Raw genomic sequence first — 19,577 nt, 5'->3', positions numbered from 1 at the left:
CGTTATGCAAGATGGAACCCGCGATAAATCAAACATCATATAAATCAAAACAATGGAGATTAAAAACAGTGAAGTAGTCCTCATATGCCATGTTCATAACAGCAGCATTTCAAAGAAAGATGCGTAGTGGAAAAATCTGCTGACTGTATTAAGCGCATGTATATGGGAGTAGAGTACTGCATATAAACGTGATATAAAAACGAAAGGATTTCTGTTGTTTCCTGTAAATGAATTATAATAATTTTGCATTAATTGCGATCTTAACGACAGTCCTACTGAGGTGTGGCCATGTTACTACAGTCTAGTTAATTTCTCCAACGATGCATCTATGGTGGATAGAAGCAGCCAGTTTCCATGTTGTACATGAAACGTACCCCAGGTTTGTAATGGCATAAAGGTGAGCATATATTTATTTAAAATATATTTATAAGTATATATTTGAAAACGTGTTCACGTGATCATATCACCGAGTCATTCGTCTTTCCTGGCCAATTATAAAATGTGGCAATAAGCTTTAGTATGATTTTTATTTTTATTTTTTTTTTACATTGTTGTAAATCCTAATGTCTGTAAATATCACTTTAACAATGAACATTTAAATTGTAATCCATTTAAGTTTAAGAAAGAATAAGGTGTCGTTGGTATTTATGTGGGGTTTTGTGTTTTGTATCCCTCTCAAGGTATTTTCATATGAGACGCTGTCCATGGTGCTGCACAGTGAGTCTGGCTCTTTGAGTTATACATTTATGTTGCATTTGTGTTCTTCAGCATTTTCTGCTAAAGTATAGCATAAGGCAGGCTTTTTATGTTAGTGAAAGTCATTTTCCTCATCCTGTCAGAGATGAGTTGCGAGTTGCGGAGAAGCCACGATAATTAGTCATTTAACGAACACCAATCCTTTACAGCCAAGGTTCCTTTTAGACATGCTGTTTAAGTTGTGAATGTTATGCAGTTTCTCAGTTTAACACACAGTGTCGCTGTTCACCAGTAAAATCATTTCATGTCATATTGTACTTTACTCCACCCTGTTCCTGATGTCATTGTTCAGGGCTTATACAGCTCACATCGAAAACAGAATCGCCATTGACTGTCTAATCTGTATTTTTATTACTATTATTACTATATAATTTTCTAAACACATAGATTATATAACAAGCTTTTTTTTCCCCTGTGGATTTCAGAGGCATCAGTGCTGCTGTCGAGATGTTTGGTCTTTTGTTCTTCGTGCTGATGGCGCACACCGCTTATGGAGACGTGAGCTATTCTTTCCCAGAGGAGATGAAACGCGGATCTGTGATTGGAAATATAGCAAAGGATCTCGGGCTCGATGTGAACAGACTGTCATCTCGTAAGGCTCGCATTGATACTGAAGGTAACAGAAAACGATACTGTGACATTAATCTGAATACTGGAGAACTGACCGTAGCGGAGAGAATCGACAGAGAGGGACTGTGTAATGAAAAAACGTCATGTGCTCTCAATTTCGAATTAGTTCTAGAGCACCCGCTGGAGATACATCGTGTCACTGTACAAATACAAGATATTAATGATAACACGCCAACATTTCCTAAAGATACGATAAAGCTTGAGATAAGCGAGAGTGCTGATAAAGGCGCTCGGTTCCGCGTGAATGAGGCTCATGATGCTGACATAGGACAGAACGCAGTACAAAGCTATTCGATTGAAAAGAATAACCATTTTCTTTTATCTGTTAATACAAAGGCGGATGGTGGAAAAAATATTGAGTTAGTTTTAGACAAAGAGTTGGATCGTGAGCAGCAGAAAGAGGTGACATTAATTCTCACTGCGGTAGACGGCGGGACTCCACCGAGATCAGGTACTGTAGCCATACACGTCACTGTGCTGGATGCTAATGATAATGCTCCAGTCTTTAGTCAGGCCGTCTATAAAGTCAGTCTGCCTGAAAATTCTCCTGTAGATACTGTAGTGCTGACAGTGAGCGCTACTGATGCTGACGAGGGACAAAATGGACAAGTGACTTATGAGTTCAGTCGTATTTCGGGAAACGCAAAAGAATTATTTGATCTTAATGAGAATAGTGGAGAGATTAAAGTTAAAGGTCCTATTGATTATGAGGAGGAGGTCAAATTTGAAATGCTCATTGAGGGAAAGGATGGCTCTGGTCTTTCTTCTGACACTAAAGTAATTATAGAAATTACAGATGTTAATGACAATGCCCCCATTATAGTGATTAAGTCATTGAACAGTCCCGTTCCCGAGAACGCATTACCCGGTACAGAGGTTGGCATCATTAATGTTCAGGACAGAGACTCTGAGTATAAAGGACAGGTGCGCTGCTCCATTCAGCAGAACGTCCCATTTAAACTCGTTCCTTCAATCAAAAATTACTATTCTCTGGTGACCACAGGTGAATTAGACCGCGAGCTGCTCTCTGATTATAATCTTACAATCACTGCTACTGATGAGGGCTCTCCGCCTTTATCTTCCACTAAGAATCTTCACTTGACTGTAGCTGACGTGAATGATAATCCACCTGTATTTCAGGAGCACAATTACAGAGCTCATGTGCAAGAAAATAACAAACCGGGCTCCTCTATTTGTTCAGTATCAGCTACAGACCCGGACTGGAGACAGAATGGCACTGTAGTTTATTCTCTGTTGTCCTCTGATGTCAATGGCGCACCGGTGTCCTCCTTTCTATCCATTAACGGAGACACCGGGGTCATTCATGCCGTGAGGTCGTTTGATTACGAACAGCTGAAGAGTTTCAAAGTGCTCGTGTTAGCCAGAGACAACGGTTCTCCTCCTCTGAGCAGTAACGTGAGCGTGAGTGTCTTCATATCGGATGAGAATGACAACTCCCCTCAGATATTATACCCCTCTCTGGAGGGAAACTCCTTCATGACCGAGATGGTGCCCAAAGCTGCGCAGGCGGGCTCCCTGGTCTCCAAGGTGATCGCCGTGGACGCGGATTCTGGCCAGAACGCGTGGCTCTCGTATCACATTATTAAAGCGACTGATCCGGGACTTTTCACTATCGGTGTCCACAGCGGGGAGATCAGGACGCAGCGGGACATTTCTGAATCTGACAGCATGAAACAGAACCTTATTGTGTCCGTGAGAGATAACGGACAGCCCTCTCTCTCAGCCACGTGCGCGTTGTATTTACTCATATCAGATAACTTGGCTGAAGTTCCAGAACTGAAAGACATGTCTCATGACGAGAGCAGCTCCAAACTGACGTTTTATTTGATCATCGCGCTGGTGTCCGTTTCCACTTTCTTCTTGACCTTCATCATCATCATCCTGGCCGTGAGGTTTTGTCGCAGGAGAAAGCCCAGACTGTTGTTTGATGGAGCTGTAGCCATTCCCAGCGCGTATCTCCCTCCAAATTACGCAGAGGTGGAGGGCGCGGGAACTCTCCGCAGCACTTACAATTATGACGCGTACCTGACCACGGGCTCGCGCACTAGTGACTTCAAGTTCGTCAGATCTTATAATGAGGGCACACTGACTGCTGACCTGACTCTGAAAAAGACTCAGTCTGCTGTGGATGATCTTGAAGGACTTGATGCAGAAATGAGCGACTCGTTTCAGGTAGGACTAATTTATTTGTTTATTTATTTGACATTTTATTGTCTGTACTTCCATATTAAATGTCTTTTTTGTATTTAAAATTTAGTGCTTTCAATGACACGTGACTTATTCAAGTGTCTTATATTAGATACATGAGCATGACTAAAAATCTCTTTGAAATGTGATTCATTTAAATAGTTTATTATTTCTTATGTTATTATTTTGTATTAAAATAAAATAAGGTTTAATTAGTTACAAAGAACATCTCTCTCAGCCATTTATTCGTATTCGTGCAGAAATCAGTGAATATCTATGATAGGTGGTATTAACTTTAAGTGACATGCATCTTACGATCAGAAGCCTTTGGCACATCGGTTGTTATAGACATGTGCCATTAAAACTTGTGACATGTGTCGATGTATTGCGTCATGTGCCACAGACATTGTTGCGTGTCTTTTAGTATGAATGACAAAGTCTTGTATAAAACTATTTTAATCTATAGCCTATATTTTTCATGCTAAATGTGTATTTGCGATTTAATTGACAGTATTTTGAAAGATCATGTGGCTCATTCAACTACTTTATTTTACACCAATGGAAAGTTTTGAGATGAAGTTTTAAGTGTGAAAGCAAGCTACCTAGCTATATAATGTTTTTGTTTGTTTGTTTGTTTTTTATGTTTGAGGAATTGGTTTCATAAATAACTGATGTGTTTTATAAGAGTTGTTCATTCTTTTTAGGCACTATCTAATATTTTAAATTCAAAGAGCATAAAGTTGATTGCTGGTGATCCTTTGGGGAAGAAGAAAGTCTCATAGATTAAGAGTTCTGTCAAGCTCATTTTAACATTTTATCTAACCTTAGTTTGTGTCCCCGTGGACAAACTGTTATTTTAAGTTGTTGTGTTTTTCTCTCGTCGATGTAAATTGGCTTATGAAGGCAATACAATTCCAATGTCCACACTTTTTGAAGCTCTTTTAGTAGGATTGGGAATGGCATAGAGCATAAATTTTTGTTGTTGTTGTGTTGCTGTCCGTGGTGCTGCACTGTCATTCACAGAGAGCTACATTGTTTGAGTACCACAAATGTTCTGGTCGTATTCAACTCTTCAGTGAATGTTGGTGTTTGTTATTGTTTTCGCAGAAAGTATATAGCCAGTTCAGTGTATATTCCATGACTTCATACGGTCAGAGTGTCATGCAGTTTCTTATTTTAACTCACAGTGTCGCTGTTCACCTGCAAAACCATGTGTGTGTTCAGTACACATCTCTCCACCCTGATTCTGATGTCATACACAGGGCTTCAAGCTCGTCTCGTTATAGAAAATCGTCTACAGTGACAGAAGGACTGTATATCAGGCAGTTAGTCTAATTTTTCCAAATTTGTTCATTTCGTATTTTAAATATTTTTTGTTCTATATCTTGATATATTTTTGTTCAGTTTCTTAAGAATTCAAAAGGTTCTGTTCTGCTGTCGAGATGTTTGGTCTTTTGTTCTTCGTGCTGATGGCGCACACCGCTTATGGAGACGTGAGCTATTCTTTCCCGGAGGAGATGAAACGCGGATCTGTGATTGGAAATATAGCAAAGGATCTCGGGCTCGATGTGAACAGACTGTCATCTCGTAAGGCTCGCATTGATACTGAAGGTAACAGAAAACGATACTGTGACATTAATCTGAATACTGGAGAACTGACCGTAGCGGAGAGAATCGACAGAGAGGAGATTTGTGGAAAGAAAGCTTCTTGCGTTATTAAACAGGAGCTCGTGCTGGAAAATCATTTAGAGCTTCATCGCTTCATTCTCAATATTGAGGACATAAATGATAATTCACCACAGTTCAAAGAAAGTGTTATAAAATTTGAAATACGAGAATCAGCGGACAAAGGATCTCGTTATTTATTAGATGAGGCCCACGATGCGGATATTGGTATGAATGAAGTGCAGTCATATACACTTCAAAACAATGACAATTTTATTCTGAGTGTGCTTACGGGGGCAAATGGAGGGAAATATGGCGAGTTAGTTCTTAATAAAGAGCTGGATCGTGAGCAGCAGAAAGAGGTGACATTAATTCTCACTGCGGTAGACGGCGGGACTCCACCGAGATCAGGTACTGTAGCCATACACGTCACTGTGCTGGATGCTAATGATAATGCTCCAGTCTTTAGTCAGGCCGTCTATAAAGTCAGTCTGCCTGAAAATTCTCCTGTAGATACTGTAGTGCTGACAGTGAGCGCTACTGATGCTGACGAGGGACAAAATGGTGAAGTGACATATGCATTTGGTCATTTACCTCAAAATGTTCTGCAGCTATTCTTCATCGATTCAGTATCTGGTGTGATTAAACTAAGAGGTGAGATTGATTATGAAGTGGAGAGTACAATTGAACTGCCCATTCAAGCTAAAGATGTTCAAGGATTAGCAAGTAGATGCACTGTAGTAATAGATGTTACTGATGTCAATGATAACTCTCCTGTAATCGCAATAAATTCTCTAAACAGTCCCGTTCCCGAGAACGCGTTACCCGGTACAGAGGTTGGCATCATTAATGTTCAGGACAGAGACTCTGAGAATAACGGACAGGTGCGCTGCTCCATTCAGCAGAACGTCCCATTTAAACTCGTTCCTTCAATCAAAAATTACTATTCTCTGGTGACCACAGGTGAATTAGACCGCGAGCTGCTCTCTGATTATAATCTTACAATCACTGCTACTGATGAGGGCTCTCCGCCTTTATCTTCCACTAAGAATCTTCACTTGACTGTAGCTGACGTGAATGATAATCCACCTGTATTTCAGGAGCACAATTACAGAGCTCATGTGCAAGAAAATAACAAACCGGGCTCCTCTATTTGTTCAGTATCAGCTACAGACCCGGACTGGAGACAGAATGGCACTGTAGTTTATTCTCTGTTGTCCTCTGATGTCAATGGCGCACCGGTGTCCTCCTTTCTCTCCATTAACGGAGACACCGGGGTCATTCATGCCGTGAGATCGTTTGATTACGAACAGCTGAAGAGTTTCAAAGTGCTCGTGTTAGCCAGAGACAACGGTTCTCCTCCTCTGAGCAGTAACGTGAGCGTGAGTGTCTTCATATCGGATGAGAATGACAACTCCCCTCAGATATTATACCCCTCTCCGGAGGGAAACTCCTTCATGACCGAGATGGTGCCCAAAGCTGCTCAGGCGGGCTCCCTGGTCTCCAAGGTGATCGCCGTGGACGCGGATTCTGGCCAGAACGCGTGGCTCTCGTATCACATTATTAAAGCGACTGATCCGGGACTTTTCACTATCGGTGTCCACAGCGGGGAGATCAGGACGCAGCGGGACATTTCTGAATCTGACAGCATGAAACAGAACCTTATTGTGTCCGTGAGAGATAACGGACAGCCCTCTCTCTCAGCCACGTGCGCGTTGTATTTACTCATATCAGATAACTTGGCTGAAGTTCCAGAACTGAAAGACATGTCTCATGACGAGAGCAGCTCCAAACTGACGTTTTATTTGATCATCGCGCTGGTGTCCGTTTCCACTTTCTTCCTGACCTTCATCATCATCATCCTGGCCGTGAGGTTTTGTCGCAGGAGAAAGCCCAGACTGTTGTTTGATGGAGCCGTAGCCATTCCCAGCGCGTATCTCCCTCCAAATTACGCAGAGGTGGAGGGCGCGGGAACTCTCCGCAGCACTTACAATTATGACGCGTACCTAACCACGGGCTCGCGCACTAGTGACTTCAAGTTCGTCAGATCTTATAATGAGGGCACACTGACTGCTGACCTGACTCTGAAAAAAACTCAGTCTGCTGTGGATGATCTTGAAGGACTTGATGCAGAAATGAGCGACTCGTTTCAGGTAGGACTAAGTCTTTCTTTATAAATCATTGTGTGGATTTATTTTTTTAAACCCTTTTTTTTTTTTTTTTTTACACTTTACTACTTTCATTGGCACTGTTTTATGTTCTTGGCAGGTCATGTGGCTCTTTCAAATTTGTTTTATTGTAGACACTTTTGAGGGTCTATTTGAAGTCAGAAATGTAGCTGCATTAAGTGATCTTTTTACACTTTTTTTCTGGTCTAGTATGAGTAATTGTAAATCATGCAGAACGATTCACAAATTTTTGGTTCAAAGTCGTAAAAGTTGTTTGCCAGTAATCTTTTTCAAGGTGACACGTGTTGAGTTTGTGATAAAATGTTATTTTAAGCAGTTTTACATTTCACTTATGTCTTCTTTAAATGCAGTTAGTTTATAGGGAATTAATTACGGATGTCAGTTAGGCCTGGTTCTACAGGGTGCTAGAGGATGCTAGTTCCTTTAAATGAAAACAGCATCAGCACCCTCAGTTGAAAAGTGTAATAACATATTTGCGAAACATGTGACGTTAGTGCGTATTTGTGTTTGTGCTCTGGAGAGCGTCAAAAGTTTTTTATTTATGTTTTTTTTTTTTTTTTTTTCATGCTAGTTAATCCTCTAATAACATACAACGTCTGGACACAATGTATACAAGAGATTCACTGTGCAGTGTAGAATAAAAGTTTAAATTTTTATGCTGCTAAGAAGACCAACGGCCTCACACGCTACAAAGTTTCAGAAGTGACATCCACAAAACCTGGATTCACTCTAGAAATTGCAGTGAGTGAAAGTGATAACCACATGAACTGGACAAAATACGGTGAGTCAAATAAGATGTGCATTAATGTAAAGGAAGACGAATAGGTTAATAGAAATATTTCAATTTTCGTAATCAAAATATTATTGAATATCTATTACAATTACATGTAAAAGTTATTGTAATCTTGTAAATATCTCTCACTATGACTATGCATTGCTATTCTTGTTATGGTAGTGTTTAGGAGCCATTGCTTACACGTTACATCTGCATTTTACTAGATCACCATCACTAATATCCGAAGCACCATCAGTGATTTGATTCTGCAGCCTAATGTCAGCAATATTCCGTTGAAGAAAGTACTTTAAACGTAATTTTAGTCTGATTGGAAATGGCATTGGGCAGGTTTTCCCTGTTGCTATCTATGGTACTGCATTGGCATTTACTCTTAGTGTTTGAGTATTTTGTTATTACATATTTGTAGTTCTCAGTCCCTCCAGTTTTTTTTTTTTTTTTTTTTTTTTTAATACATACTATGATTGTGTTTATCTCTCCCTCTTCAGAGAATGTTGATGTTGGCTCTTGCTTTGTTAAACAATTATATAACAATAAAATAAGCAGTTGTTAAATAAGTATACAGCGGCCAGTCTTCGTATGTTCTAACACTTAATTCTGTCAGAGATATTAATGCAGTTTCTTATTTTAACTCACGGTGTCGCTGTTCACCTGCAAAACCATGTGTGTGTTCAGTACACATCTCTCCACCCTGATTCTGATGTCATACACAGGGTTTCAAGCTCGTCTCGTTATTGAAAACCGTCTACAGTGACAGAAGGACTGTATATCAGGCAATTAGTCTATTTTCCCCGAATTTGTTCATTTCGTATTTTAAATATTTTTTTTTGTTCTATACCTTAATATATTTTTGTTCAGTTTCTTAAGAATTCAAAAGGTTCTGCTGTCGAGATGTTTGGTCTTTTGTTCTTCGTGCTGATGGCGCACACCGCTTATGGAGACGTGAGCTATTCTTTCCCGGAGGAGATGAAACGCGGATCTGTGATTGGAAATATAGCAAAGGATCTCGGGCTTGATGTGAAGAGTCTGTCAAGTCGTGATGCACGAATTGATACTGAAGGTAACAGAAAACGATACTGTGACATTAATCTGAATACTGGAGAACTGGCCGTAGCGGAGAGAATCGACAGAGAGGAGATTTGTGGAAAAAAAGGTTCGTGCGTTATAAAACATGAGATCGTGCTGGAAAATCCTTTAGAGCTTTATCGATTTATTCTTAATATTCAGGACATCAATGATAATTCACCACAGTTCAAACAAAGTATGATCAAATTCGAAATTCAGGAATCAGCGGTCAAAGGATCTCGTTACATATTAGATGAGGCCAACGATGCGGATATTGGTATGAATTCGGTGCAGTCATATACATTGGAAAACAATGACTATTTTCTCCTAAGTGTCCTTACCGGTGTAAATGGAGGAAAATATGGCGAGCTGGTTCTTAATAAAGAGTTGGATCGTGAGCAGCAGAAAGAGGTGACATTAATTCTCACTGCGGTAGACGGCGGGACTCCACCGAGATCAGGTACTGTAGCCATACACGTCACTGTGCTGGATGCTAATGATAATGCTCCAGTCTTTAGTCAGGCCGTCTATAAAGTCAGTCTGCCTGAAAATTCTCCTCTAGATACTGTAGTGGTGACAGTGAGCGCTACTGATGCTGACGAGGGACAAAATGGAGAAGTGACCTATGAATTTGGTAATTTACCAGAAAGTGTTTTGGAAATATTTTTTCTCGATGCAGTGTCTGGTGAGCTTAAACTAATAGGTATCGTAGATTATGAGGAGGAGAGTTCAATTGAACTACCGATTCAAGCCAAAGACGGTCAAGGATTAGCAGGTCGATCCACTGTATTAATATATGTTACTGATGTCAATGATAACGCCCCTACAATAATGACTAAATCCGTCAAAATATTGATTCCTGAGAACGCGTTACCCGGTACAGAGGTTGGCATCATTAATGTTCAGGACAGAGACTCTGAGAATAACGGACAGGTGCGCTGCTCCATTCAGCAGAACGTCCCATTTAAACTCGTTCCTTCAATCAAAAATTACTATTCTCTGGTGACCACAGGTGAATTAGACCGCGAGCTGCTCTCTGATTATAATCTTACAATCACTGCTACTGATGAGGGCTCTCCGCCTTTATCTTCCACTAAGAATCTTCACTTGACTGTAGCTGACGTGAATGATAATCCACCTGTATTTCAGGAGCACAATTACAGAGCTCATGTGCAAGAAAATAACAAACCGGGCTCCTCTATTTGTTCAGTATCAGCTACAGACCCGGACTGGAGACAGAATGGCACTGTAGTTTATTCTCTGTTGTCCTCTGATGTCAATGGCGCACCGGTGTCCTCCTTTCTATCCATTAACGGAGACACCGGGGTCATTCATGCAGTGAGGTCGTTTGATTACGAACAGCTGAAGAGTTTCAAAGTGCTCGTGTTAGCCAGAGACAACGGTTCTCCTCCTCTGAGCAGTAACGTGAGCGTGAGTGTCTTCATATCGGATGAGAATGACAACTCCCCTCAGATATTATACCCCTCTCCGGAGGGAAACTCCTTCATGACCGAGATGGTGCCCAAAGCTGCGCAGGCGGGCTCCCTGGTCTCCAAGGTGATCTCCGTGGACGCGGATTCGGGCCAGAACGCGTGGCTCTCGTATCACATTATTAAAGCGACTGATCCGGGACTTTTCACTATCGGTGTCCACAGCGGGGAGATCAGGACGCAGCGGGACATTTCTGAATCTGACAGCATGAAACAGAACCTTATTGTGTCCGTGAGAGATAACGGACAGCCCTCTCTCTCAGCCACGTGCGCGTTGTATTTACTCATATCAGATAACTTGGCTGAAGTTCCAGAACTGAAAGACATGTCTCATGACGAGAGCAGCTCCAAACTGACGTTTTATTTGATCATCGCGCTGGTGTCCGTTTCCACTTTCTTCCTGACCTTCATCATCATCATCCTGGCCGTGAGGTTTTGTCGCAGGAGAAAGCCCAGACTGTTGTTTGATGGAGCTGTAGCCATTCCCAGCGCGTATCTCCCTCCAAATTACGCAGAGGTGGAGGGCGCGGGAACTCTCCGCAGCACTTACAATTATGACGCGTACCTGACCACGGGCTCGCGCACTAGTGACTTCAAGTTCGTCAGATCTTATAATGAGGGCACACTGACTGCTGACCTGACTCTGAAAAAGACTCAGTCTGCTGTGGATGATCTTGAAGGACTTGATGCGGAAATGAGCGACTCGTTTCAGGTAGGACTAAGTCTTTCTTTAAAAATGATTTGGTGGATTTAAATTGTTTAAATGTGTATTTATTTATTTTTTTCAGCTTGACTGATTTCATTGGCAATGTTTTTTTGTTTTTTGTTTTCTTGGCAGATCACGTGGCTCTTTCAAATGCTTTATTGTAGACAATCTTCCAGGGTCAGTTAAAGTAGCTGAATTAGGTGATCTTTTACAAATTTCTTTCTGGTCTAGTTTGAGTAGTTTTATGTCATTTGTTTTTTATTTATTTATTTATTCATTTATTTATTATTATTATTATTATTTGCCCTAGCTGCCATTTTGGGTTCAAAGCCGCAAAATTTGTTAGGAATCTTTTAAAATGTTGCAAGGGTGTGCTGAGTTTGTGATAAAATGTTGATATTTAAGCAGTTTCTCGTTTCTCTCATGTCTTGTTTTATGCAGTTGGTTCTACAGGATGCTAAGAAAACAGTAACAGCACCCTCAGTTGATACTGTTATAATAGCATATTATAGAAACAGATCTGGCAAACGCTACAGTGCATATTTGTGTTTGCGCTTTGGAGAGCCTCAAATGTTTAATATTTACAACTTATTTTTACAGTGGTGAGCAATGTATTCAATCACGGACATATCTGTTGATCTCTTGAATGCAATGGCCAATCAGATATATTTAAGTTAGCCAGAATCTACTCACTACAACTTTTACTCTCTACTTTCAGTACATTTTACTCCAGTACTTTTGTGATGAGTCATGCAGTTACACATTACATTTTTCATGGCACCTAACTTTTTCTGCAGCAGTTTGTTTCTGCTATTAAGAAGCGATATCGCAATCTTAGGGCACTGAAGGTAGTATATCTTGTGTGTTTTTCCTTTACTCACCCAATATGTCAACAAGGCTACTTTACCTAAATGCAAGTGCATTAGCAGGTTGTTTCTGAATCGCAGGTTTTTGATTTATGAGATGAGGTCATGGCTGCAGCCGGTGATGAGGCTGAAACCAGCACATCCAGTGCAAGTAGACTTTGACTATTTAATTTTACTTAACATTATTTTATTTATCCACTATATTGACAAGTCCTTTTTGAAGGATATTGGTTTACTTATGGCATTTTTTGTGCACTTGAGCTTAACTGAGACTTGAGAGTTTGTAGACGTTTAAGAGGCTTTTGTGTTGACCTTGATTTATTGCAACATTTAGGTGTTCAGTTTTATTTCGATTTTAGAAAATAAACTTGATTTCTCATCTTACAAATCAATTGTTTCTTATTTTCACTGGCGTGAAGACTAGAGCAACTTCGAACCTATATTTAGTATGAGTAAAATACATAAGTACTGTTAAAATCAGATACTCTAACCCCCAGTTTCACAGACAAGGCTTAAGCTAGTCCTAGACTAAAGTGCATGTTTGAGCTGTTTTAACTGAAAGAAACTTGTATTGACATATTATAAATACGTCACTGCCATTGTTTTGTCTCAAGGTGCACACCAATAATGTTTTTTTCTATTGCATGTTTTTAAAAGCTACTTAAATATCCTAATTGAACTAAGGCTTAATCCTGGCTTAGGCTAAACCCCATCTGTGAAACCAGGCCTAAGACTTTTATTCAAGTTGTTTTGAAATTGGTTACTTGTAACTTGTAATGGAGTCATTTTCACTGTAAGATATCTGTACTTTTACTCAAGTATGGTTTTCAGGTATTTACACCTCTGCATAGTGATAATAATCATAGCAATGGACTGGACAAAAGGATGTGTGCACTATAAGCAATGTATGCAGATAATATATTAAAAGATAAATATTTGAATTTTCGGATCAAAATATAATTACTTATTTTTAATGCTGTTGAAATTATTTGCAAAAGAAATGTCTTGTAAATCTTGTAAATTCCTTACCATACATTGCTGTTCCTTGTTATGGTGGTGTTTAGGAGCCATTGCTTATTTTGCTCTTACAAATTTGTAGCTCTCTATCCCTCCGATGTTTTTGTTTGTTTGTTTTTAATAATACTGAGATTGCGTTTATCTCTCCCTCTTCAGAGAATGTTGCTGTTGGCTTTTTCTTTGCTAAACAATTACATAACAATAAGATAAGTGTAAAGTTGTTAAATAAGTATGCAACGCCTGTTCTTTGTATGTTATAACAATTAATTCTGTCAGAGATGTTGTGCAGTTTCTTCTTTTAACTCACAGTGTCGCTGTTCACCTGCAAAACCATGTGCGTGTTCAGTACACATCTCTCCACCCTGATTCTGATGTCATACACAGGGCTTCAAGCTCGTCTCGTTATTGAAAACCGTCTACAGTGACAGAAGGACTGTATATCAGGCAATCAGTCTACTTGTCTAAATTTCATCACTTTGAGTTTTCTTTTGACATATTTGTTGTTTATCTGGAGAAAAATTCTGACTAGTTTTTTGGAAATTTGACTGGTTCTGCCTTGCTGTCGAGATGTTTGGTCTTTTGTTCTTCGTGCTGATGGCGCACACCGCTTATGGAGACGTGAGCTATTCTTTCCCGGAGGAGATGAAACGCGGATCTGTGATTGGAAATATAGCAAAGGATCTCGGGCTCGATGTGAACAGACTGTCATCTCGTAAGGCTCGTATTGATACTGAAGGTAACAGAAAACGATACTGTGACATTAATCTGAATACTGGAGAACTGACCGTAGCGGAGAGAATCGACAGAGAGGGACTTTGTAGAGAAAAACTGACGTGCTATTTACATTTTGAATTTGTTCTAGAATATCCATTGGAATTGCATCGTGTTAATCTCCAAATTGTAGATATAAACGACAATTCTCCCGTGTTCTCTAAAGATTTTGTCAAGCTTGATATTAGTGAATCTGCAGATAAAGGAGCGCGCTTTAGAGTGAATGAAGCGCGTGATCCAGATATAGGACAAAATTCCGTGCAAAGCTACACATTGCAGAGGAATGATAATTTTGTGCTTGCTGTTAATTCTGAAACCGAAGGTGTCAAAAATATTGAGTTAGTTTTAGAAAAAGAATTGGATCGTGAGCAGCAGAAAGAGGTGACATTAATTCTCACTGCGGTAGACGGCGGGACTCCACCGAGATCAGGTACTGTAGCCATACACGTCACTGTGCTGGATGCTAATGATAATGCTCCAGTCTTTAGTCAGGCCGTCTATAAAGTCAGTCTGCCTGAAAATTCTCCTGTAGATACTGTAGTGCTGACAGTGAGCGCTACTGATGCCGACGAGGGACAAAATGGCTATGTTACTTATGAATTTGGTCATTTAACTGAAACAGCAAAACAAATATTTTCATTAGATGACAAAACTGGAGAAATTAAGCTGGTAGGATCTGTCGATTTTGAGGATGAGGTAAGATATGAAATTATTGTTGAAGGAAAGGATGATTATGGCCTTTCCACCATCACAAAAGTTTTTATAGATGTCACAGATATTAATGACAATGCACCAGTTATAGTAATTCAATCTCTAAGCAGTCCCTTTCCCGAGAACGCGTTACCCGGTACAGAGGTTGGCATCATTAATGTTCAGGACAGAGACTCCGAGAATAACGGACAGGTGCGCTGCTCCATTCAGCAGAACGTCCCATTTAAACTCGTTCCTTCAATCAAAAATTACTATTCTCTGGTGACCACAGGTGAATTAGACCGCGAGCTGCTCTCTGATTATAATCTTACAATCACTTCTACTGATGAGGGCTCTCCGCCTTTATCTTCCACTAAGAATCTTCACTTGACTGTAGCTGACGTGAATGATAATCCACCTGTATTTCAGGAGCACAATTACAGAGCTCATGTGCAAGAAAATAACAAACCGGGCTCCTCTATTTGTTCAGTATCAGCTACAGACCCGGACTGGAGACAGAATGGCACTGTAGTTTATTCTCTGTTGTCCTCTGATGTCAATGGCGCACCGGTGTCCTCCTTTCTATCCATTAATGGAGACACCGGGGTCATTCATGCCGTGAGGTCGTTTGATTACGAACAGCTGAAGAGTTTCAAAGTGCTCGTGTTAGCCAGAGACAACGGTTCTCCTCCTCTGAGCAGTAACGTGAGCGTGAGTGTCTTCATATCGGATGAGAATGACAACTCCCCTCAGATATTATACCCCTCTCCGGAGGGAAACTCCTTCATGACCGAGATGGTGCCCAAAGCTGCGCAGGCGGGCTCCTTGGTCTCCAAGGTGATCGCCGTGGACGCGGATTCTGGCCAGAACGCGTGGCTCTCGTATCACATTATTAAAGCGACTGATCCGGGACTTTTCACTATCGGTGTCCACAGCGGGGAGATCAGGACGCAGCGGGACATTTCTGAATCTGACAGCATGAAACAGAACCTTATTGTGTCCGTGAGAGATAACGGACAGCCCTCTCTCTCAGCCACGTGCGCGTTGTATTTACTCATATCAGATAACTTGGCTGAAGTTCCAGAACTGAAAGACATGTCTCATGACGAGAGCAGCTCCAAACTGACGTTTTATTTGATCATCGCGCTGGTGTCCGTTTCCACTTTCTTCCTGACCTTCATCATCATCATCCTGGCCGTGAGGTTTTGTCGCAGGAGAAAGCCCAGACTGTTGTTTGATGGAGCTGTAGCCATTCCCAGCGCGTATCTCCCTCCAAATTACGCAGAGGTGGAGGGCGCGGGAACTCTCCGCAGCACTTACAATTATGACGCGTACCTGACCACGGGCTCGCGCACTAGTGACTTCAAGTTCGTCAGATCTTATAATGAGGGCACACTGACTGCTGACCTGACTCTGAAAAAGACTCAGTCTGCTGTGGATGATCTTGAAGGACTTGATGCAGAAATGAGCGACTCATTTCAGGTAGGACTAAGTCTTTTATTTATGTTTTTTATTTGTGCTCTATGCTGACTTTGTTTTTGAAACATATTGCGTGGCTCATTCAGATAATATTTGTAGTGGGTTAGTTTGAAATTAGCTTGTTCAATAATAATTTATTTTTACATTTTAAATGGTTCTGTTTGCGCAAGTATTCCATATCTCCCGCTATAGACCCACATCGTGTACACGCAGGTCAATACAATTTTTTTGTTGTTGTTATTAATAAGAGACAAATTGTGCGAAACTACTTGTTATTAGACGCATTCTTCCAGAAATAATTGGTTCTAAAAGGTATTTCATAAATGTTTATTATCAATTGAGATTATTTAAATGTCTCAAAATAGACTCGTGATGTGTCGATGCAATTAGTTATATCTTTTTTCTTTATTTCTTTTTTTTTTATTATTATTATTTTTATTTTATTATTATTATTATTATTATTATTATTATTATTATTATTTGCCGTCCTTTCGTGTTGTATGTTATGTGAATTGCGTTTAAAAAGATTGATGTTGTTGTTTTTTCACTCGTTCCACTCAGGTAGTAAGTTATAGAATAAAGGGAATATTTCTATTCGCTGTCCATGGTGCTGTACAGGTAGTGTCTGTGGCTGGTGAAGTTTTTCCATTTCTACTGAGTCTGACTGAAAACAGTCGTGTTTTTTACGAATAGATGCTCTTGAAAATCGAGCGTGTTCTCTTTAAATCCTATGAGAATGTTTGGTTGTACAGGGCATTTAATATTGTGAAGTCATTTCAAATGCATCAAAAGTGTTACATCCTTGCCATTTATTGTCAGGGATTTTAGAGTTTCATAATTGAACTCTGTATTGCTGTTCACAAGTGAAACCGTTGGCCTTTACATTGTTTCTCTCCACTCTGTCCATGATGTCAAATCACAGTTCGCTGTAGACAACAGATGATGTTGAGCGGTTTCCTCACCTTTTGTTTTATTATATTGACCATGAATTAGATTCAATCATTTGCGTCGTCTTGAACATGTGTGTTCTTTATAAATTGGTCAAATTTATGTTCTTGAAGGACATTATGGGGACGTGAGTGATTCAAACAGGACTAAGGAATACTTTCTTTATAAATAGTTACGGACTGGGTTTACAGATTAGATGTGTATATGTAATTTAATTGACCGCTTTCATTGACAACAGACTCTTTAAAATAGCAAGATCATGTGGCTCATTCAAGTGCTTTTAGACACAAGAACATTTGTGGGGTTCAGTTTAAAGTCTAAAATATAGTTAAACTAGACTTTTATTTGTTTTTAAAATTTTCCTACTGATGAACGATCAATTCTAATTCATATAGGGTTTTGATCCTAAATCCTCTCAGCACTTAATCCTGTCAGAGATATGAATGTCATGCAGTTTCTTATTTTAACTCACAGTGTCGCTGTTCACCTGCGAAACCATGTGTGTGTTCAGTACACATCTCTCCACCCTGATTCTGATGTCATACACAGGACTTTGAGCTCGCCTCATTATAGAAAATCGTCGACGGAGACTGCCTCATATAATGTATTTCTGTTTACATTTCAAAATTTAGATCTGTATTTATGTTCTCCTTTTACATGTACATTGTTGTTGTTACGTTTGCTGGTGTAGAGATGAGGCAGATACGGATTTCCACAATAATACACTTCTTTAATAAACACAGGGCAGGAACGCCAACATACACATTAAACAACATTCAGAACGGACAAGGAGTGAAGGGAGTGAGTGCATTATAAAGGGAGTGCAGATAGTAGAGTCCAGGTGCAGGTGATCCGTGATGATGAGGAACTGACGAGGGAAGTGAGTGCAGGTGTGGAGAACAGGAGGAACATGGGAATTGAAGTCCAGGGAAACAAGGGTTCTGTGACATTACCCCCCTCCCGGTAGGCGCGTCCTCGCGCCGTAGATGAAACAACCGGGAGGGGGGCGGGCGCCCTGGAGACCTCAAGCTGGTGCAGGGGGAGGAGCAAACTGGAGTGGAGGTCTCCAGGGCAGGTTCAAAAGCCATGGCAGGTCAGGGGCTGAAGGCAGCCATGGCGGGTCAGGGGCTGAAGGCAGCCATGGCGGGTCAGGGGCTGAAGGCAGCCATGGCGGGTCAGGGGCTGAAGGCAGCCATGGCGGGTCAGGGGCTGAAGGCAGCCATGGCGGGTCAGGTGCAGCGGGCAGCCATGGCGGGTCAGGTGCAGCGGGCAGCCATGGCGGGTCAGGAGCCGAAGCCTTCGAGGCGTTGAGCCCAGGCGTCGCTGAAGGACTGGCGGGTGATGGCGGAACCGAAGGCTCCGCCGACCGAAGCGCAGCCGGGGCTCCAGAAGGCCGCAGTGAAAGCAGGAGGACAGCCAACAAAACGAACACTGGGGGGAGTGAGGAGGCCAACTGAATCCGAGGGACGGAGTGACGGAGCGGAGACGGAGGAGTGAAGTCCAGAGGGGAGGGCAGGCTGATGAATGACCAAGGTGTGAGTGGAGGCAGGATGGATACTGGTGAAGCTGGAGGACTGAAGGGCAACGGTGGAGCAGAGGGAGGTTGGAGCCGGGGTGAAGGTAATCGCCCAGAGGTCCAAGGTGGAGATCTGGGCGAGGGGGCTTGAGGTGGAGGTGCAGTATAGACATGACTTGGAGGAGGCGGGAGAGGGAGGCAGGGAGGGAAAACAGTCTTTACAAAGTTCATAATGAAGGGCTCGGTGGCGGAGACTGGCGCTGCTTGCTCGGCGGCGGAGACTGGCGCTGCTTGCTCGGCGGCGGAGACTGGCGCTGCTTGCTCGGCGGCGGAGACTGGCGCTGCTTGCCCGGCGGCGGAGACTGGCGCGGCTTGCTCGGCGGCGGAGACTGGCGCGGCTTGCTCGGCGGCGGAGACTGGCGCGGCTTGCTCGGCGGCGGCTGGAGCGGCTTGCTCGGCGGAGACTGGAGCGGCTTGCTCGGCGGAGACTGGAGCGGCTTGCTCGGCGGAGACTGGAGCGGCTTGCTCGGCGGAGACTGGAGCGGCTTGCTCGGCGGAGACTGGAGCGGCTTGCTCGGCGGAGACTGGAGCGGCTTGCTCGGCGGAGACTGGAGCATTTGGCTCGGCGGGGACCGGAGAGCTTGGCTCGGCGGAGACTGGAGAACTTGGCTCTGTCCAAAAGTCTATAAGCCAGGCCACCTCACTAGGTGGCTCGCACAGGGTTGGAGCAGGCTCTGGAGATACTGGAGCGGGCTCTGGAGATACTGGAGCGGGCTCTGGAGATACTG

General features: G+C 42.0%; 4 protein-coding genes across 4 annotated transcripts; all 4 read left to right on the top strand.

The window, feature by feature from the left end:
* The first annotated feature begins 1,035 nt into the window (after nucleotides 1–1,035).
* LOC125275574 (protocadherin beta-15-like) lies at nucleotides 1,036–3,693 on the top strand. The gene has a single exon (XM_048202682.1). The coding sequence runs from the start codon at nucleotides 1,204–1,206 to the stop codon at nucleotides 3,655–3,657; it is 2,454 nt and encodes an 817-aa protein (XP_048058639.1). The 5' UTR covers nucleotides 1,036–1,203; the 3' UTR covers nucleotides 3,658–3,693.
* A 555-nt stretch (nucleotides 3,694–4,248) lies between these two features.
* LOC125275589 (protocadherin gamma-A10-like) lies at nucleotides 4,249–7,451 on the top strand. Its single transcript, XM_048202697.1, has one exon. The coding sequence runs from the start codon at nucleotides 5,037–5,039 to the stop codon at nucleotides 7,434–7,436; it is 2,400 nt and encodes a 799-aa protein (XP_048058654.1). The 5' UTR covers nucleotides 4,249–5,036; the 3' UTR covers nucleotides 7,437–7,451.
* A 1,324-nt stretch (nucleotides 7,452–8,775) lies between these two features.
* On the top strand, nucleotides 8,776–11,747 carry LOC125275586 (protocadherin beta-15-like). Its single transcript, XM_048202694.1, has one exon. It carries the CDS (start codon nucleotides 9,133–9,135, stop codon nucleotides 11,548–11,550), a length of 2,418 nt encoding a protein of 805 aa, XP_048058651.1. The 5' UTR covers nucleotides 8,776–9,132; the 3' UTR covers nucleotides 11,551–11,747.
* A 1,425-nt stretch (nucleotides 11,748–13,172) lies between these two features.
* On the top strand, nucleotides 13,173–16,466 carry LOC125275584 (protocadherin gamma-A11-like). Its single transcript, XM_048202691.1, has one exon. It carries the CDS (start codon nucleotides 13,953–13,955, stop codon nucleotides 16,374–16,376), a length of 2,424 nt encoding a protein of 807 aa, XP_048058648.1. The 5' UTR covers nucleotides 13,173–13,952; the 3' UTR covers nucleotides 16,377–16,466.
* The last annotated feature ends 3,111 nt before the right edge of the window (nucleotides 16,467–19,577 follow it).

Source organism: Megalobrama amblycephala, linkage group LG9 (assembly GCF_018812025.1).
Source record: "Megalobrama amblycephala isolate DHTTF-2021 linkage group LG9, ASM1881202v1, whole genome shotgun sequence".
In the NCBI taxonomy this organism is placed as follows: Eukaryota; Metazoa; Chordata; class Actinopteri; order Cypriniformes; family Xenocyprididae; genus Megalobrama; species Megalobrama amblycephala.
This window is presented reverse-complemented; position numbering and strand designations above follow the sequence as displayed.

Bases quoted from the DNA above. Each gene is read 5' to 3' on its own strand.
- LOC125275574 (XM_048202682.1), top strand. From the start codon at position 1,204: ATGTTTGGTCTTTTGTTCTTCGTGCTGATGGCGCACACCGCTTATGGA.
- LOC125275589 (XM_048202697.1), top strand. From the start codon at position 5,037: ATGTTTGGTCTTTTGTTCTTCGTGCTGATGGCGCACACCGCTTATGGA.
- LOC125275586 (XM_048202694.1), top strand. From the start codon at position 9,133: ATGTTTGGTCTTTTGTTCTTCGTGCTGATGGCGCACACCGCTTATGGA.
- LOC125275584 (XM_048202691.1), top strand. From the start codon at position 13,953: ATGTTTGGTCTTTTGTTCTTCGTGCTGATGGCGCACACCGCTTATGGA.